At 37.0% G+C, this 20,739-nt stretch overlaps 1 protein-coding gene across 5 annotated transcripts in view; it reads left to right on the forward strand.

The window, feature by feature from the left end:
* Window positions 1-20,739, forward strand: part of LOC135084997 (probable nuclear hormone receptor HR3) — a 177,367-nt gene that overhangs the window by 73,062 nt on the left and 83,566 nt on the right. Inside the window, exon 2 of one of the 5 annotated variants that reach the window (XM_063979769.1) lies at window positions 3,437-3,504. The exons of the other annotated variants lie outside the window; for them this stretch is intronic. Coding sequence (XP_063835839.1) covers window positions 3,444-3,504 — 61 coding nt within the window. The 5' untranslated portion in view covers window positions 3,437-3,443. The remainder of the gene's footprint in view (window positions 1-3,436; window positions 3,505-20,739) is intronic. 5 annotated transcript variants of the gene reach the window in all.

The following is a 20,739-nucleotide window of genomic DNA, read 5'->3' on the forward strand; positions in this document are numbered from 1 at the left end:
CTAGGTTCGCGTGCACAGCCAACCTTGGCGGCATAATGAGGCTGCATGAAGCTGGTATCATTGACACATTACGATGTTTTAAGAAAAAAATTGAGAGGCAACATTCCCATGATTATTTTGTAGGATTTGAATTTAGAAGCGCGGAATTCTATTTTTAAACTCTTGAATTGTGCAATGTTTTAAAACCGCGAAAGCCAAGAAAAAGAAAAACTTTTTTTTTTTGTTCACGTTCCATATGGCCAGTAACTCCAGTAAGATTCTAATAGAGTTCGGATTTTTTTTATGCATAACAAGGCCTGTACTGTAAGTGCCTATTCACTCTCGCCTTGAAAAGGCCCGGATTATAGTGTTCGGGAAAGAGCAGCAGGCAGCGAATCCCAGCCACTAGCTGTTCGCATTATAAAAGAGTTATCGAAAATTACTGATTTAATTATCTGTCAAATGCAAAATATACTTAATGACTACATTTTATCTAAAAAAATATTATCAATTTTGATGTTATTCTCTTACGTTTGATAGGTTTTCATGAAATATTTGAGCAACTAATAAAAGGACCTGTTTGTCAAAACCCCGATATACATCACATCAAGCGATCAATATTTGGAAGGGAAAGTGAAACGCTGTCGTGACCGGCCACGTTTGTTTTTTACACTGCCTACTCACGACTTGGGTTTCTATAATATGACAATGCTACAATCACAATTTACTTTTGACATAGACGTATTTTTACTTGACTACGAAGAGAACCATGTTTATGTCATAGTTCCCGAATATTCCTTGAACTTACAAATAATTTGGGTCTGGTTTTTTAATTCAGATTTTTAGCTTAAGCATTTGCGTTGGGGCAACAAGGTTCTGGAGTGGAGGCTACGTACCAGAAACCACAGGGTGGACCGACGACCTCATAAAAGTAGCAGGATGGTGCTGGAAGCAGGCCGCTACCAACCGGGCGATGTGGAAATCATTGGGGGAGGCCTATGTGCAGCAGTGGACGTCCTGTCACAGGACGTCCACTGCTGCACATCATCACATGAGCATCATCGTCATTTCAACCACAGGACTCCTGTGGTTGAAATGACGATGATGCTCATTTTCCACTTAATTACGAACTTTAATTATAAGTTCGTTAGACCAGTCATCAGGTCCTTTAGTCTCCACCGCAGGAGCACGACCCTCTAATTTAGCAGAGGCAAATGGAGGATTTGGCCTACACTCCCCACGCTGGCCAGACGGGTTGGAGAGGCCTGATGTTCGCATATATTTATCCCTTAGTCGCCCTGTACGATTTACTCCCTTAGGTACTAATAATGTGAATTTAAAACAGTGTTTTAAAGTGACGTATAGTAAGGAAATGTCATTTTAAAACAGTGTTCAACAAGTGAGTATGTAACTTTTTATTAGTAAGGGGGTTAAAATTGTAGGTTTTACAGGTCTCGAGATAATTATCTAGATTTTATCATCAGGGCTGTTTTCCATGGAGACGTCCCGTTTTTTGCAGGATCCTGTTAAATAATATACGTTCGTTTGTTTCAACCGAAAGACGTCCGCTGGACAAAGGCCTCCCCCAAGAATTTCTACAAAGACAGGCCTCCCACTGGTGGACCGACGATCTAGTGAAGGTCGCGGGAGGTGCCTGGATGCAAGCAGCGCAGTAATATACGTGTTTTTTCTGCATTCGATCCGTTCGAATTTTGGAATTCGAATTTTACTTATTATTTGTCCAGTTTTCTGAGATTCTGTATTACTGGATCCTGCAGAACTGGATTACCGTAGGAAAGAGCTGTAATCAATAAGCAATCTTTATTTGTTAATTACGCCCGTATTCACAAACGATGCTTGCTTAAGTGAAGCTGCAAATCGAACGTTGAATAGAGTTTTGTGATTGGTTCGTGTGTCACCCTGTGCGTCCACTCGCACTGTGAGACCTCATAGTAATGTTTGTGAATACGGGCGTTAAGCTCTTCTTTATGCAGTTTCCATTACATAATTATTACGAGACATTTCTCAAATTTAAAGCATTTACCGAACAAAATGGCGCCAACTTAGTATTCTAGACCATTCTAGGGCAGATCTAGAATAAGAAATAGTATTCTAGTATTACGTAAATCAATTTCTAGGCACGTTTCTCTCCACGTAGTTCGTTCAGTCTAGCTGGATTCATACATAAAACATAGAATGTAAATAGGAATATGCCATTTATTATGTCATATGAAATGGACTATGAGAATCCCGTGACTTTTTTCTTTAATAGTTTCAAACTGATGAAGTTAAAGATCGGAGGTTAAACGCGCGTTGAACACTTGTTTAAATTGACGCTTAGATTGGGTTGCACCATCTCATTTTAACATTTTAATTCCATACAAAAAGCATCGGTTATCGTCATAATAATAGTTGTTGCAATTCACGAAGGCGAGTGAGCTTTACATGTGTGGTGGCTCGCTACTGTTCGTTTTTCAAAAGTTTTGACAGACATTTCTCTATCGTTATGTGCATGTACACGCACACACACAAGTAAAGCTCACTCGCCTTCGTGAGTTGCAAGAACTATTTTATTCTCAACTTCAGGAGCACACCTTGTCTACCAGAGGAATATAAAAAAGTTGTTGTTTTGGAATGAATTTACCTACAGTTTTTCTTACTTCAGTCATCATCACGTTTATTCTAACATTACGAGGCGCTATGCCCCAGGTCGCGTGCGCGCACCGGCCTCGTACAAATTTATGCGCGCGGGCAACCAACGTGAGCTGTCAGGAGACCTTATTCACTAGTTTGTACTGCAACTTTGTGTGATTGGGGAGTAAAAATATTTAGATTTTTTGAAAATCTGACTTGAGTTAGTCTTCGAGGGAACCCCCAATCCCCTCCTCCAGTTGTTTTTATAGAGGTTTTCTCCTCGCGGCCCTGGTACAACAGGACCCCCGGCCCGCCGTAGCGGGTTACGGTCTGCTCTATGCCGCTGCTCGGTCAGCTCTGCTGATCAGAGAAGTACCGAGAGCGGCCCTCCAAAGAATGGACCCGGGCAAACGCCCCGCCACCACCCACCTGTGGGGTTTTTTAAAGATGTCCCCCTGCATCGTGGTCCGGGCAAATGCCTCGACGGCCCCCGACCCTCTCAATTGTGAGTTACGGGTTGCCCAACTGGCCCGCCGAGTTGACGAGACCGCCCGCGTGAACAGACCACCGGAGGTTGCCCAGGGTGCACCACGAGGAGGTCCCTCACCATCGCACCCCAGTGTGTTCGCATTCCTACCCTAGCTGTTCATTTCCGAAATCATCTCGCTCTGGCGTTTTTTGAATGTAGTTACTTCACTCCGTGAAGCGATTTCGATATTGAAACCATCGCGGATATTAATTTTCTAGTATTAACCAGTGCCTATAGATAACGTGATATTCCTAATAACCTGCTCAATACTAATAATTATTTTTTTCTTTCCAGGTAAGAAATGGACGTGTTCAAATTCAGCACTCTATTATCACCACCAGTCTCGCCTATTTCCAAGTCTGGTAAGTATACGGGACATTTGGTGTCCCGTTCAGGGGACTCAGGGGTAAATGGGTCGTCCCAGCGCAAATCGGGACAGCAGGCAATGCTACATATGTATTCCCATCTACAGTGTAAACTCTCTATAACGTCATTCGATTTAACGAGAAACTCTTTATAACGTCACAATTTCTTGACTTTGTTGGTTTACCTTGTTTCTATCTGCTCTACCATGTCACTCTATCTCCCGATCAAGGCTTAATTGGGACGTCAGCAGGCAATGCTACTCCCCCATCTATTCCAGTTGACATATTTGACGTCCCGATCAAGGGTAAATTGGGACGTCCCAGCTAAATCCGGGACATCATGCAGTCCTTCGTCCCATCCATTTTAGTTCACGAACTGCTCTACCATCACTGGTTGGGTTTTATTGGAGGACAAACTGCAGATCCTGGCTACACAGGAGTGGCAGTGGTGTGAACGAGAGGAGGAATCACTCCTGTATCCATGACAAAGCCCAAAAGCTGGTTCCAAATTTAAAAACAACATAATTTTAAGTTTAAATTACACAATTACCTCCTGTCACATAAAAAAAAGGACCTCTTAAAAAAAAAGAATCACAAACAAAATTTATTACATCTATTTCTACATCTCTGGTAAGCTAAAAAGGCAAAAACAAGAAACATTTATTTTGGTTTGAATTAAGAATGCTTTTTAAAATAAAAGAACGATCAGAATAGGTTTGAATTAAGAACATTTAAAAAAGACTTATGCAAGTTTTCACCATCAATCCCTCATTTTTAAGTGACTCCTATGGTAACACATAACAGGAATTTTGTTTTCATAGGAGGCACTTAAAAGTTAGGGATTGATGGTGAAAACGGGCATTACTATTTTCTATTTATAGTTTCTACAACTTTTGCATGGCCGAAAAAAAAATTTAATTAAGAATACCTTTTAAAATAAGAACATGCATTAAAAAAAGAATGATAGATAGATGATTAATACATCTGCGTATAAACATTAGATAAGACTTTTAACGCGCCTCAGACTTTAGAGAGTGCCGAAAATAACTTTCTCCTTAGATAACCGACCGGTTAGTTTAACCGTTTGTGTAACTGTCATGACTGTGTGACGGGGAATGGCTGTAACGGTGTTTGAGTTTAAAGGCTCTGTTACTATGCGTTTGTTCCTGGTTTATTTATTTATTTACTAGCTTTCCGCCCGCGGCTTCGCCTGGAATTTTGTCTGTCTCAGAAAGACTATATCACGCGCATCCATGTTTCAAAAACCGGGATAAAAAATTGTTTTTATCAAAGGACAAAGGATTGCCTTTGTCCTTTCCCGGGACTCAAACTATCTCTGTGCCAAATTTCATCAAAATCGGTTCAGTAGTTTAGGCGTGAAAGCAAGACAGACAGACAGACAGAGTTACTTTCGCATTTAAAATGTTAGTATAGATTAATATGTCACCGTCTCCCGTGCCGCTCCCATACCTCAAGCACTGAGTTAAGCGCTACTTAGCAATAAAGTATTGAGTATTGAATATTGACCTACAGATGATTAACAAAAAAAAACAATTTATGATTCTACGCCCAGTTACTGGAACGGGACTATTCCCACCTCTCGTTCCCACCACTGCAACTCCTGTGTAGCCAGGATCTACGGCTTGACCGCCACAAAAACCCAACCAATGAAGGTCAAGTTTGTCCCGGGGGAAAGTTAAACTGTCATTGGACCCGCAACGAAATTAATCAGAAGAACATAGGAGCAGTTCGAAATTAAGGTTCGACTTCCCTCCATTGCAAAGCGGATGACAGGTGACAAACAAAGGTTTAAAACCTTTAAGAAAAAGATTATGCACCACGGACAATAAATTAAATTAAGGGGGCCTATCTTATGAGCAATTAGCAACTACCTGCCAATAATATTTTTCACAAAATCGCTTAAAAGCACGGAAATTTTTCCTTGTCGCGACAAGATCGGTGTAATAATTTACTGGAAGAAAAAATATATAAAAATTCAATCCAGCGTCTTGGCCCGTGGACCAAGCTAAATGTGGGCCAAGTCACTGGAAGAATCACGGGTCCCAGATTCGATTTCCGATTGTGTCAATTTACGACAATAATCTTATTTCCCTTCGTTAGGAGAAGACAAGGATTCATTGCGTGACACTTTGCACGTAATACAGAAATGTAGAGTCGGAGGCACATGAACCCAATTCAAAAATCAGCAATAATTGACATTAAGGCTTGGTATTTCTGCTAAAGTAGGTATTTCGCGCTGTCAAAATCTGCGCGCGCAATACTTCGCCGAAGACAGCGCGCCAAAGAGCTCTCGCGGCTACACAGTATAGAAATACGCAGTTGGTTAGGTTAGGTTGACTTCCTTCCGTTTAAGCGTCACACTCACAGCACTTTCTAATACAAATCATATCCAAGTGATACAAATTAAAACAACTTTCAAAATTTTTGGGAATATATTTTAGAATCGAATAAATTTAGAATATAACTGCCAAAGTAAACACGGTTCAAAGAGGCGTGGCGTCACCCGACCTTCCGGAAGTTCCGCGCCGGCTAAAAGAATTTCAAGATTACGTCACCCGACCTATCGGTAGATCCTCGGGAGCTTGAGCGATTGGAAAAACATTTTATGATCAGTTACTCGTAGTAGCGATTATTTAGAGCTTGGATAATAAATTATAGTTGTTGCAATTCACGAAACTTTGCATGAGGTTAATTACATTAATCAGTACACGCATCAATTTTGTTCAGTCTTTTTGTTTATTAATAAATAAATATATCATACTAAAATTGCATACATATTTGTTTGTATTGGTCTGGGTGTTTTCTTTCCATAATTTATGTATAACGTATGTACGGGGCTCTGTATCGAAAATCACTATGAGCAATGAGCATCACACACGGTTACCTGGAGTGCATTACCGCAGCAAAATTTTTATAAATGTTGTGCTTTAGAGAGTCGAGAGTATAGCAGGTAATTAGTCCAGGGGTAACGTTTCAAACATTACCCTGGCAATTTTTTTTTTGTAAGTCGTTCTATCCCGGAACCAAATACATGGATAGATAGCTCTTGTTGCGTAGTAATTTGTCCACGAATAGCAAAATTTGTTCCTGTTCCGGTTCTCAAGTTATTTAGAATTTTGCTGGGGTAATGTTTTGTGATGTCCCAGATCTCGTAAATGGCTCAACGCAGAAGTTTGAAAAAAATACCAATGATAGACCTTGATATGTCCAAATTAGTTCAAACATTAGTCATTGATTTGAATGATAAACACCAGTGTAATTAAAAGATTTCGAAAATCAGATAAAACGGATTTGTGAGTAAACCAGTACTCTTACAATCGAATAAAAAGGTGTAGCATGTACCCTTGGTACACCTTTATAGCCACAGTAAATATAAATGATGTGGCTTTGCGCAAAAGAGAGATGTCAAGAAATCTAATTTATTTTAACAGTCTTATTTTCGTGGCCGAATACGCGATTCCCTTATAACAAGGGAACATGGCATACAATGGACAAATTAAAATGTTCCTTGAATAAGCTATTCTGTTAATTTCAGCTTTATATTACGACTTATAAGAAAGTTATCGAACTGCAAAAAAATATCAGGAATTCTTCTATAAGCCGACCAAATTATAAAGCGACCGTTCCATACATCAACTCCAGTTTTAAATCCGTTGACATCTGCTGCATCTGCCATCTTTTTGGTTAGAAGATTCTTCCATCTTGCAGCGTAGACCTTTAGCTACAGACCTTAGACAGTATTTTTGTGAAAATTCTTACGCATGGTGGAGGAAGGGACGCTCTAGACACTCAAGTCTACAAGGAGTCACATCAACTCCAGTTTTAAATCCGTTGACATCTGCTGCATCTGCCATCTTTTTGGTTAGAAGACTCTTCCATCTTGCAGCGTAGACCTTTAGCTACAGACCTTAAACAGTATTTTTGTGAAAATTCTTACCCATGGTGGAGGAAGGGACGCTCTAGACACTCAAGTCTACAAGGAGTCACATGAACTCCAGTTTTAAATCCGTTGACATCTGCTGCATCTGCCATCTTTTTGGCTAGAAGATTCTTCTATCTTACAGCTTAGACCTTTAGCTACAGACCTTAGACAGTATTTTTTATTATTTATTTGTGTCAGTGTGCTCTTCTAAAGAGTGTAAGACGATTGTATGTAGGTACTATTAAAATGAAATTTTAACTCATTGGTTTTGTCTCATATTTGAGGAATGTACTATGTATCATGAGTAGAGTCTTCGTTTAAAAGGATGCGAACGATTTAAATTTCAATAGGTAGACAAAATTGATAATTCTTAATTATCAAAAATTTAAGCTTTCTCCAGTAACACTGATATTATTATACTGTGACTCATCAAAGTCATCATTGTCAAAAATATTGACAAATCGCGAACTGTCACGGCCAAAAAACTGACACGCGTCCGTCCTCCGTAAGCGCCACCGCGCGACTGATTGAGATTGTCCAAGCCGTCATGGACGATTTTTTCCACATTTTTTAACATTGTAACTAAATAAGACGCAATATAAAAATTTCATCCGTTAAAAGCCCTCAAGTTATTTCTGAACTTTAGTTTAGTAAAAGATTTAGAATCTCAAATCGCTTATTTTAAAAATAAAACCATAAATAGAAAACGAATAGAGGTAACTTTGGGAATTTATTCTATCGAGTCAACTTCATCAAATCGTGTTTCCATCCGTTAATAGCCCTAGAAAATATCCTCAACTACGCCCAATAAAAATCTTAGCCTTTAATTTTACTGTTTAGTACCTCAAAAATGAAAAATGAAAACCTCATTTTCGCCATTTTCTCTGCTACCCGGCCTTAAGTGTAGGCGCACACCGTTGATTTTTCGTCGGCCGATAGTTTAGTCGGGCAGTTGATCAGTATGGGCATGTGTATGGGAGTGCGCACACTACGCCGATTCGATTTGGCCGATTCATACAATTTAAAATCGGACACAACTATCGGCCAACTTAAAAATCAACGGTGTGCGCCTACTCTAAACCATACTATATATACATTAAGGCTGGGTTGCACCATCTTACTTTAACTTTGACAAACTTCAAAAATTTGCCAAACTCCATACAAAAAACATCGGTTATTGTTAAAGTTACGGTCAAAGTTAGGTGGTGCAACTCAGCCTAAATTCAGATGTCCATTGGGGAAAATTAGTAATTATGTGCTGCCTATTATACCTAGCTTTATTGTGACCATGATGATTTATGTTGTTTGACAGTTCTTTACATCCCATCCCAACTAATATTATAAATGCGAAAGTAACTCTGTCTGTCTGTCTGTCTGTTACGCTTTCCCGCTTAAGGCTTGGTATTTCTGTTAAAGTAGGTATTTCGCGCTGTCAAAATCTGCGCGCGCAATTCTTCGCCGAAGACAGCGCGCCAAAGAGCTCTCGCGGCTACACAGTATAGAAATACGCAGTTTAGAAATACGCAGTTGGTTAGGTTAGGTTGACTTCCTTCCGTTCAAGCGTCACACTCACAGCACTTTCTAATACAAATCATATCCAAGTGATACAAATTAAAACAACTTTCAAAATTTTTGGGAATATATTTTAGAATCGAATAAATATAGAATATAACTGCCAAAGTAAACACGGTTCAAAGAGGCGTGGCGTCACCCGACCTTCCGGAAGTTCCGCGCCGGCTAAAATAATTTCAAGATTACGTCACCCGACCTATCGGTAAATCCTCGGGAGCTTGAGCGATTGGAAAAACATTTTATGATCAGTTACTCGTAGTAGCGATTATTTAGAGCTTGGATAATAAATTATAGTTGTTGCAATTCACAAAGCTTTGCATGTGGTTAATTACATTAATCAGTACACGCATCAATTTTGTTCAGTCTTTTTGTTTATTAATAAATAAAAATATCATACTAAAATTGCATACATATTTGTTTGTATTGGTCTGGGTGTTTTTTCCATAATTTATATATAACGTATGTACGGGGCTCTGTATCGAAAATCACTATGAGCAATAAGCATCACACACGGTTACCTGGAGTGCATTACCGCAGCAAATTTTTTATAAATGTTGTGCTTTAGAGAGTCGAGAGTATAGCAGATAATTAGTCCATCGTGAGCAGAAATTTGTCCACTAATAGCAAAATTCGTTCAAATTATAGTTTTAAAGTTATTTGGAAAAAACATGATTTTGGCTAAAAGATTCTTCTATTTTGCAGTTTAGACTTTTATTACAGACCTCAGACAGTATTTTTGGACAACTTTTACGCATGGTGGAGGAAGGGACGCTCTAGAGACTCAAGTCTAGAAGGAGTCACATGAACTCCAAGTTTTAAATCCGTTGACATCTGCTGCATCTGCCATCTTTTTGGCTAGAAGATTCTTCTATCTTGCAGCTTAGACCTTTAGCTACAGACCTTAGACAGTATTTTTGAAACATTCTTACGCATGGTGGAGGAAGGGACGCTCTAGAGACTCAAGTCTACAAGGAGTCATATGAACTCCAGTTTTAAATCCGTTGACATCTTCTGCATCTGCCATCTTTTTGGCTAGAAGATTTTTCTATCTTACAGCTTAGACCTTTAGCTACAGACCTTAGACAGTATTTTTTATTATTTATTTGTGTCAGTGTGCTCTTCTAAAGAGTGTAAGTCGATTGTATGTAGGTACTATTAAAATGTAATTTTAACTCATTGGTTTTGTCTCATATTTGAGGAATGTATGTATCATGAGTAGAGTCTTCGTTTAAAAGGATGCGAACGATTTAAATTTCAATAGGTAGACAAAATTGATAATTTTTAATTATCAAAAAGGACAATGACCAAAAGTGGTCCAAATGTCCACCACTAATGAGACCTATATTGACTTATAGTCCATTAAATAGAGATTAACTTTCAGTATGGGACGAAAAAAAAATAAGCTGTCAGTAAAAAGTTATGACTGTTTGAAAAATTGTAGTAGTTTACGCGCTAAACTTTAGAACTACTGGTTCGATTTGAAAAATTCTTTTTGTTATGGATAGCTCATTTATCAAGGATGGTTTTAGGATAAATAACATCACCCTACAACCAATAGGGGCGGAGCAGTTAAGACAAATGTTGTAAAAATGGGAAATATTATTCAAACTATTTTACGCGTACAAAGTCGTAGGCACAGCTAGTATAATATTAATAAAATTCATCTATAGCCCCGCGCCACATACGACATGACATAACGTGCGTAGATTAGCCTAAAATGTGCAATGGATAGAATGATATCAAGAACATTTTTCGGATGAAAAGGTAAAAAACAGACTTTTCATTCAGTCATAACTTTTAACTGACAGCATATTTTTGATTCCGGTTTGGTTATAATGAATCAGTATTTAGTAGACTATTTTACTATATAGGTCTCGTTAGTGGTGGACATTTGGACCACACTCCATACATTTTTGGTCATTGTCCTTTTTAAGCTTTCTCCAGTAACACTGATATTATTATACTGTGACTCATCAAAGTCATCATTGTCAAAAATATTGACAAATCGCGAACTGTCACGGCCAAAAAACTGACACGCGTCCGTCCTCCGTAAGCGCCACCGCGCGACTGATTGAGATTGTCCAAGCCGTCATGGACGATTTTTTCCACATTTTTTAACATAGTAACTAAATAAGACGCAATATAAAAATTTCATCCGTTAAAAGCCCTCAAGTTATTTCTGAACTTTAGTTTAGTAAAAGATTTAGAATCTCAAATCGCTTATTTTAAAAATAAAACCATAAATAGAAAACGAATAGAGGTAACTTTGGGAATTTATTCTATCGAGTCAACTTCATCAAATCGTGTTTCCATCCGTTAATAGCCCTAGAAAATATTCTCAACTATGCCCAATAAAAATCTTAGCCTTTAATTTTACTGTTTAGTACCTCAAAAATGAAAAATGAAAACCTCATTTTCGCCATTTTCTCTGCTACCCGGCCTTAAACCTCGCAACCGATTTCGATGAAATTTGGCAGGGACATAGTTTGAGTCCCGGGAATGGACATAGGATAGTTTTTATCCCGGTTTTTGAAACAGGGACGCGCGCGATAAAGTTTTTCTGTGACAGACAAAATTCCACGCGGGCGAAGCCGCGGGCAGAAAGCTAGTTTATTTATAAACTAAACGCCACAAATTACTGCCTTAATAAACACCTTATTAATAACTTTTTTATCTAAAGATCCGAATAAAATAACTGTTAGAATACATTAAGATAATATAAGAATACTTAATTAAATGGGAGTGTTACATTAAATAACTTTAGTTATATCACACTATGAGAAATGAAAGTAAAATTGCTCATAATAGTTACGAAATGCCTATTTAATGTTTTAATTAGTTTATTATTTAGATAATAACATCGTCTTAAGAAATAAGTTCCAATCGTAATGTTTTTAAAGTGTTAAGAAAGTTTAATTGAAATCGATTCAGCAATTTGTAAAATATGGCAATAAATCATCTCTTAGTCTTAATTTTGAAATTGACGATTGGAAGTTTATTTGATTATTAATCCAGTGACTTAAAATAATCGAATTAAATAAATAGTAAAATAATAGGTTATTTTACTACATACTAGCTGACCCGGCGAATTTCGTACCGCCTATGTTCATCAGAAATAATGTAGGATTCTAATGGTGGAAGAATTTGTCAAATCAAGTAGTTTCGGAGCCTATTTAATTCAAACAAACAATGAAATCGATAAAAATTATAATAAAAACTTTCAATGGACATAATAAACCTCGCTAAAATCAAATTTCGAATGTCACCGACTTTCCTTGTCATCGAATCAAACTTTTTATTCCTTATTCAAAATTTAAAATAGCAGAAATTACGAAATACCGCGTTACAAAACGTTATAAAACCTCTTAGAAGCATGGGAACTGGCCGAAAACATCTAAGAATCAACTTTCGTTTTTTTTCTACACGGTGAAAGTCGCCAGTATTATAACAATTTTGCGTATGTGTGTGTATGAGACGAAAAATTGAAATTCGAATGCGGAAGTCCGTAAGTGTTATGTTATATTATGCTTTTTTATTAGCTGTCGTAATAATTTCTTTATTATTGTGAAGGAGAAGAGATTTGACGGACATTTTTGACGACTCTACATTATTAACATTATGGATTTGATTTGATTTGATTTGGTAGGATGCAGTAAATAATATTAGTACATTAGATACATAGATTGATAGATATAAAAAAAGTATTATTGAATCGAAAGAAATAACAGATTTCTTACTACTATTAAATGGCCCAGTTAGGGTAAGAGACCCCGTATTTGTCCATTGCACCCTTTTGAGTAAGTATCTAAAATACTGTAACATTAAAATTAATATTCATTAATACTCTCTATGTCTCAACCTACATGGAGATTTTATTTATTCAAATATGCCATGGTTTAAAATAAATGTACTTATTTGACATGAACTTCGTGGTTTTAGTTTAAAACCAGTGCTACACACTTTTTGAAAAGGAATGTAGAGTCCACAATATAAGCCAACATAGTTTAATGCGATTTAGTAAGGATTTGGTTCAGACAAAAAAAAGTTTCATGCCTTCGCTTTTGAAACTCTATAGAAAAAATTCAAACTTTAAACCTTTGCTTTCGACATAAGCAGTATGAAAAGTATGCCTTCGCTTAAACCTTTAAAAATAAATTCAAAAAGTTACACAATATCACCGAGTCTGGCATCAATTTCATAACACTTAATTATTGTCAGCTGACTCATTCAAGAAAAAAATGTAAGGATGAGAGTTGATTCATTACACATTTTTATCGGAATTAGTATTTAAACAGACTTAACAGTTAACCTTTATTTATAAAGACAAAAACATCGGTTTACTTAAAAGTCTGCATGATAGATTTTATATTGCTTAATACCTAACCTTAAATTCATTGAGCTATCACTTACTAAAATAACTTTTAATCAACTAAGTAACTACTACGTTAGGAAGTATTATCAACACTGATACGCGCATTTTACGTAATACACACCGCCCAAAACACATTGAGCCCCGTTGCATTTCTTCGTCACACAATTTATTTTGACGTTCCCCTAGAGAGGGGTCAACGTTTTCTGGCCGGCGAGTCATAAGGAAAGATGGTTGCCACCAGACACACGCCGAGTGCGCCCGATGTTGGCCGAACGCGCTCGTAAGTAGGTCACACGGATGCACTCACACATGTATAAGCTCGACACGAGACGTACGCACTCGTGATTATCAATGTTGTGGATTTTTTGTTTCGTTTTTTTACGCGTTTACACCGCGCGTTTTTTCGCAGGTTAGGTTAGTTTTCGCGCCAATTTTCTGTGTTTACGTTTTGACAGTTGCATCAATTGGGTATTTTACACGGTTGACAACATAAAACTCTTTATTTTGGCCCTGAAAACTGGTTATATTTAAGTCACCGTTCTGAAATCAGTTACATAATAATCAATTGGGTAGTTAGTTGACACTTGACACCATTAATAATAATTTTTAATTTGACTTTATTGATAGAAAATCCATGACAAAACTTCTTTAAAAACCCAAGCCCTAGCAGAGCCTTGAAAAACGGGTAACTTTTCAGTTTTCTGTAAAATTAGATTTTTAGTAGCTTTTAAATAAATTATAGTCAATCGAATTCGCAAACTACAGTGACGTCATAATACTCCTTGCCATACAAAATCTATGAGTCGCCTTTGACACTCAATAAAAAGTATGTCAATTGACTACTGGCAGGCCTGGCTCACTCCGCGCGGTACATCCGATAATTACCTACAGCGAAGCGCCCCGCCGGCGGGTATTATATCAGTCGAGTGTCACGCGCGCGCCCGTCAGGACGCTGGCGTGCGTTGTAGTATGATTATAATTCTATGATTGAAGTATTATTTAAAAATGGACATAAAGAGAAAGAAATATTGTGCGGCGTTCGGGTGTTTAAATTCGAAAAGAAATCTACCGGATTTATCTTTTTTTTTCGCTTCCCAAAGATGCTGAAAGGTATGTTGGCCATGTAGGTAATCAATAATTCTTAGGATAGTATAGGAACCTAACCTACTATGACTACTGCTCAGAATGCGTTCGTTCGTTTCAGCCAAATGACGTCCACTGCTGGACAAAGGCCTCTCCCAAGGTTTTCCATAATGAATGCATACTTACCTACATACGTACCTCATTACAAATAAGTAGATTAATTTTTTTGTCACTAGACAGCAACCCTAACAGCGTAAGAAGAGTTCAGAGGCACGCGATAGAAAGAGACAAAACTTGTAGGTGAATAAAATTGTAGGTACGTAGTGCTGTGCGAGCTGAATTCCACTGTATCGCGTCGTAGCAAGACTCGCATTTATTTAAATCGTCTTGCGGAGTAATCCTTCTGTACCTGTACTATTACTTATTCTGTGCTACTGGTGTTAATATCCTATTGAGTTGACAAGTAAGTGACTAGGCTATAATAAAATATACATGATAATAAATAAGATAAAAAATAAGTGGCGTCATAATATTGCTATTTTTAGAAAAAATACAGGGAAATCGACTTTTTGACAGCTAATTAAAGGCGTGACAATAGATCTGTGGTATTACAATCCAATTTTATTTTCAGTCTAAACTACACATCATTTATCAACTGGGCCTATATTACTTTCTCATTATTATCAAGGAAATCCCAACATACGATGCTCGATCCCGGATTTGACCCAACGACCTAAAACCGGTCTAAACCGCTAAGCCTTCGATGAGTTTAATTATTTTTACTTCTGCATAAATTAACGACTTCAAAAAATAGTAGGAAGACCTCCTACAATTTGAGTAACTTTGCCCAAAAGTGTAACATTAGCTTTTTGGCTTCGATTTTTTCTTATTTCAAACAAGCTTTTTGAACGAGTCAAAGATTACAAAACAAATGAAAAAAGAACTACCAAAATCCACAATATTTTGAACTAATGTTTATTACTGACTTTTTTTTATGTATAACAAGTCAATGTTACCTAAATGCTGCACCTTTACCTTATGATACTTTCAAAAAACGAAAAAGTTAAGAAGAAAAAGAAAGTTTTCGAATTTCGAATGACTCATAAGCAAAGGCATTTCTCCATGAAGGATATTATCTTTCACTGGTTTGTCCTGACAGTTGAGAGTGACATTTAAATGAAAGATTGGCCATTTATGTATCTTTTTCTTTGTAACTTTGATTTTTATTAGGTTTTTATTATAATCTAGCAGTGGTTTATTTAAAATAGCAGAAATCTTTTGGCGATTATAAGATGGTTAAACATAAGCACTTAATAGACTTTTTATTTATTTTAAGGCTGAGTTGCATCACCTAACTTTAACCGTAACTACCTACTTTAACCGTAACTAACTAACTACTTATACGACAGTAAACAAATACCGGTTGATGTTGTTTATTCAGAGTTTGACAGATTTTTGACGTTTGTTAAGTAAGATGGCGCAATTATTTTACCTTCTTTCAGGCAGGGAGTGTCTCACATAACCCATTGGCTACCCCGCGGTTTTATTTTTATTATGTATTTTATTTATTTAAAACTTATATGCACATAAAACATTACATAAGGCGAACTTTGAACCTCGGACTTTGTCGACTTTTCTTCTCTCTCTTTCTGCTACTTATCCTTCAAATAATTAAAATTTGATTATGCGAAATTTGATTACGAAAATGTGCAATTTGCATCCAATTACTGCAAAAACAGGTATTCAAATACATTATGATATAACTGGAAAATTATATAACGCACTATGTATCAATTAACGTTAATGTAAGGGCATAAATTTAATCACATTATATACTAAAAATAAACCTTGACCGGTATTATAGTTAACAACTTTTAGTTAAGAATCAATTAATTTAAAACGTTATTATTATTGTTTTTAAACAATATTTCTGACGAATTTCAAGGGGATACATTTGTAGACTTTAATTATAGTTATTTAATTATTTATTCAATATTAAATTGTATTTATTGTTTCCATATAAGAAAAAGCGAAACATTTTTTATAAATAAGGTAAATTACACCACTAGTCAATAAAATTTTTAGAAACTGTCAAAACATGGTTTTTCCATAGATTTTTGACATATCTGTGAGAACACGGCTTTTCTATAGATTTTGTGACATAGTGGGATACACATACACATAGGACCTATGACGTCACAGTTCGAGTAATTAAATGTCATTGGTAGAAAAGCAAATTTTACAGCAAATTGAAAAACGACTTTTTCAGGGCTAACGGGACTATTCCCACCTCTCGTTCCCACCGCTGCAACTCCTGGTGTAGCCAGGATCTACAGCTTGACCGCCAATAAAATCCCAAGCAATCATTTAGGGATAGAACGATTTTTTTGTTATTGTGACTTGGATTGTAATTGTAAAAGGTGTGTACCAAATTTACCTTAAAAATAAAAAGGTGGAACCATTTAGCGGACTAAAACATTATTAAATCACCAAGATTAGTAATCGAAAGATACCAGTTCGGCTGGTTTGCCGTCATGGACGCCAAGGGCCGCTGCTATGTTGTACTTGTCACTAACCGAGCATATGTGCTCTAAGGACGAATGTACTTTCAAAAGATATAGTAACTTATACTGTAGGTACTAGCTTATGTCGCGGCTTCACCCACAAAGACTCTATCTCGCGCACAAAACGGGCAAAATGATCCCATGTTTTTGCAATTAACAGCACTAATATTTCCACCTCTCGTTCCCACCGCTGCAACTCCTGTGTATCCAGGATCTACAGCTTGACCGCCAATAAAAACCCTACCAGTGAAGGTCAAGTTTGTCCCGGGGGAAAGTTAAACTGTCATTGGACCCGCAACGAAATTAATCAATCAGAAGGACATAGGAGGAGTTCGAAGTTAAGGACTATCCTCCAGTGCAAAGCGGATGACAGGTGACAAAACAAAGGTTTTAGTAACCTTTATAAAAAAAATAGTTAGTATTAATGGCATAACTTCAATGTAACGTCATTATTAGTATAATTTCGTCATGACTGTCATCCATCACTCCGTCAAAGTGTCTCAACAGTCTTCAGTTTTGTTGAGATTCTTAAAACTGTCATTATTCTGTTCACATTTACTAAACTATAGTTTTATTTCAAGGACGGTTTGTTTGTATTTTTGTTTATTTTATACCACACCAACTGCACCGTGTAGAGTAGGGGGTGGCCAACTTGATTAGACATAAGATGTACTGTTTACTAACGAAACCCTGGGCGATCTACCACTTACATACTTCTTGAAATCTTAAATGAAACATCATGGCAACCCCTGGTGTAGATAGGGTTGCCAGGTCCAAAAATACAAAAGCCGGACTATGTGCTTCATTTGGCCGGACATTTTACCCTAAAAGCCGGACATGCGACGGGGGGGGGGGGGGGGGGGGTGCAATTAGTGAGCTCACGAGTGAGTACTATCATCATGGTTGCCTAACGTCCTGATGCGTGCGTGCCTTATTCTGTGGCGCGACAGCCAAATAAAAAGCCTAACAAAAAACAAAAGCCGGACAGGCCGGACATCGGTTATTTTGGCCGGACACGCAATCAAAAAGCCTAACTATGTCCGGCTTTATCCGGACGCCTGGCAACCCTAGGTGTAGAGCATTATAAAAATTCATCATCAGGTCATTTAGCCTCCACTACAGGAGCACGACCCTCCAATTTACCAGAGGCAAATGGAGGATTTGTCCTACACTCCCCACGCTGGCCAGACGGGTTGGGGAGGCCTGATGTTCGCATGTTTGTCCCTTAGTCGCCTCTTACGACATCCACGGGAAGAATATTTTGATATTCTGTGTACAAATAATTTTGTAATCTATCTATACTTATAATAAATCTGTAGAGAGGTCAATTCTGTACATGATATATATTTTCAAAATAACTATCAGGGGGTGATTAGTGATCGATACTGATGCCAAAAATGCAATCAGTAAAATTTTTGTCTGTCTGTCTGTCCGTCTGTATGTTCCTTATAGAAACAAAAACTAAACTTGGTACAATAATTATGCATACTCCTGGGCAGGTTATAGTATACTTAAGAATTCCCACGGGAACAGGAATTAGCGGGAAAATCCTTTTGTATGAAAAATCTAAACCGCTTAAGTTAGACGCTTGAAATTCGGCATGCTTCTGCATCCTTAGTAAACTTAAAGCTTAGTTACAACAGGATATTGCAAAATTCCCACGGGAACGGGAGTTGGCGAGAAAAAACATTTGTATGAAAAAATCTAAACCGCGTAAGAGAGATGAAGGGGGTAAAACGGGATCCACGCGTACGAAGTCGCGGGCGGCCGCTAGTAAATAAAGATAAAAGGTGGTACGTTTTAGCTGAACATGCGTGTCTCTACATAGAATTCCACGTAAGTGACATTGTGGTATGTTAATGCAGTGTTATTGTATTGTCCTTTTGTCGTTTTCCTTTTAATGATTTGCAGATAAACTAACTATGGTATGGGAAATTCAAGTATCTTCTACTTACGTCACATCAGATAGAGCTAATGAAGAGAAATAAAAAACGGGACTATTCCCACCTCTCGTTCCCACCGCTGCAACTCCTGTGTAGCCAGGATCTACAGCTTGACCGCCAATAAAAAACCAACCAGTGAAGGTCAAGATTGTCCCGGGGGAAAGTTAAACTGTCATTGGACCCGCAACGAAATTAATCAGAAGAACATAGGAGGAGTTTGACTTAGAAAGTTAAGGTTCGAAGAGAAATAAAGCCATTGGTCATCAGTATTCGCTCGCGAGCCGAACGTTGCCGCTGAAGTTCGCCGCTCGCTTCTCACGTGCGTATTATACTCCTCTTCAACATCGATAAAATCGTTAACCGAGTCGACTAATTGATAAATCAAATCGAGTGACTAGTTACAATTTGTTACAATATTGAAGCAGTAAGAAAACTGAAAACTTTGTAATTTCAAAGTAAACAGTATTATTATTTACGAGTGATTCCTTATCGAATAAGTGAGTAAATGCTCTTAAAATGGTTAATAACCTTAAAATAATTACATCCAAACAAAGAAACTAAGTAGAAATATCAGTAGGTATTTATGTTTTTTTGTAATTATATTTGATGTTAACACGCGATTGATACAATTTATGTGTCGTTTCTTAAAGAGACAGTATTTAGCCGCCATTTAAATTCAATTGATTCGATTTGTTTTTAAAATGGTTCCGATTCTAGCTAGAATAATGTCAATGTTACTAAAATAAATACTTTAGTCCAGTTGGCCTATTGATCGTTCTAAAATAGCCGTTACAGAACAAATCTAAAACTCGATTCAGTCTCAGTCAAAGATTGGTATAATACTGATATTTATCTAGGATTTTCCATTTGTAATGCTAAATATTAAAGATGAAGAGTGTTTTTTTGTGGTCGATAGGCCATTTATTGAGGAAGGCTATATCAACAGTATCATCTTCATCACGCTACAATCAAGCGGAGCGGAGTATTAATGAAAAATGTAGCGAAAACGGGAAAACACGGTCACGGACAAAGTCAGGTTTTGTCTCATATCTATAAAAGCGAAAGGTCACTGACTGACTGACTCACTTACTCATCAAGAAATCTCAGAAACTACAAGTGCTAAGAGTCGCAAATTTTGCATGGGGGTTCCTTTTAGAACGTAAGTGCTCACTAAGACGGGATTTTGCAAAATTCTATCGTTAAGGGGGTAAAATGGGATCCACGCGTACGAAGTCACATGCACAGTCGGGTTTTAATAAAACATTAAAAAAAAATCTAAGCAACGGGAAAGCGATAAAGAGAATCCTTCTAAATTAATTTAAAAAAAATACAGAATTGAGTCCTATAAAAATTCAATAGATTTGACGCCAAATTACTGGTGTAATATCTAAACAAACTGAGTTATATTACATTAAAATAAATAATTTTCCACAAACATTTTTCCTGAAAAAGAAGATTTAGTGATATTGCATTACATTTTCTGCCTATAAAGTTGTCGCATAAATTGGAGACAAAATAAAGATTTTGTTAAGATAAAAATAAGTTATTTGCCAATGCTTGTCTTTTAGGAATTTTGTATCATTCAAAAATGTATTTTTTGTATTTTTTCTTTGCCAGTGCTTCAATACTGCTAATTGTAAAAAAAAAAGATAGCACTCATTGAAGTGATCACCTATTCGAAACAATTCAGATACTTATTAAATTCAAATCTTCGAAAACAGAACGCCAAAATAAAGATTCAAACTTTTGTTTCTT

The sequence above is a fragment of the Ostrinia nubilalis genome, chromosome 27 (assembly GCF_963855985.1).
Source record: "Ostrinia nubilalis chromosome 27, ilOstNubi1.1, whole genome shotgun sequence".
In the NCBI taxonomy this organism is placed as follows: Eukaryota; Metazoa; Arthropoda; class Insecta; order Lepidoptera; family Crambidae; genus Ostrinia; species Ostrinia nubilalis.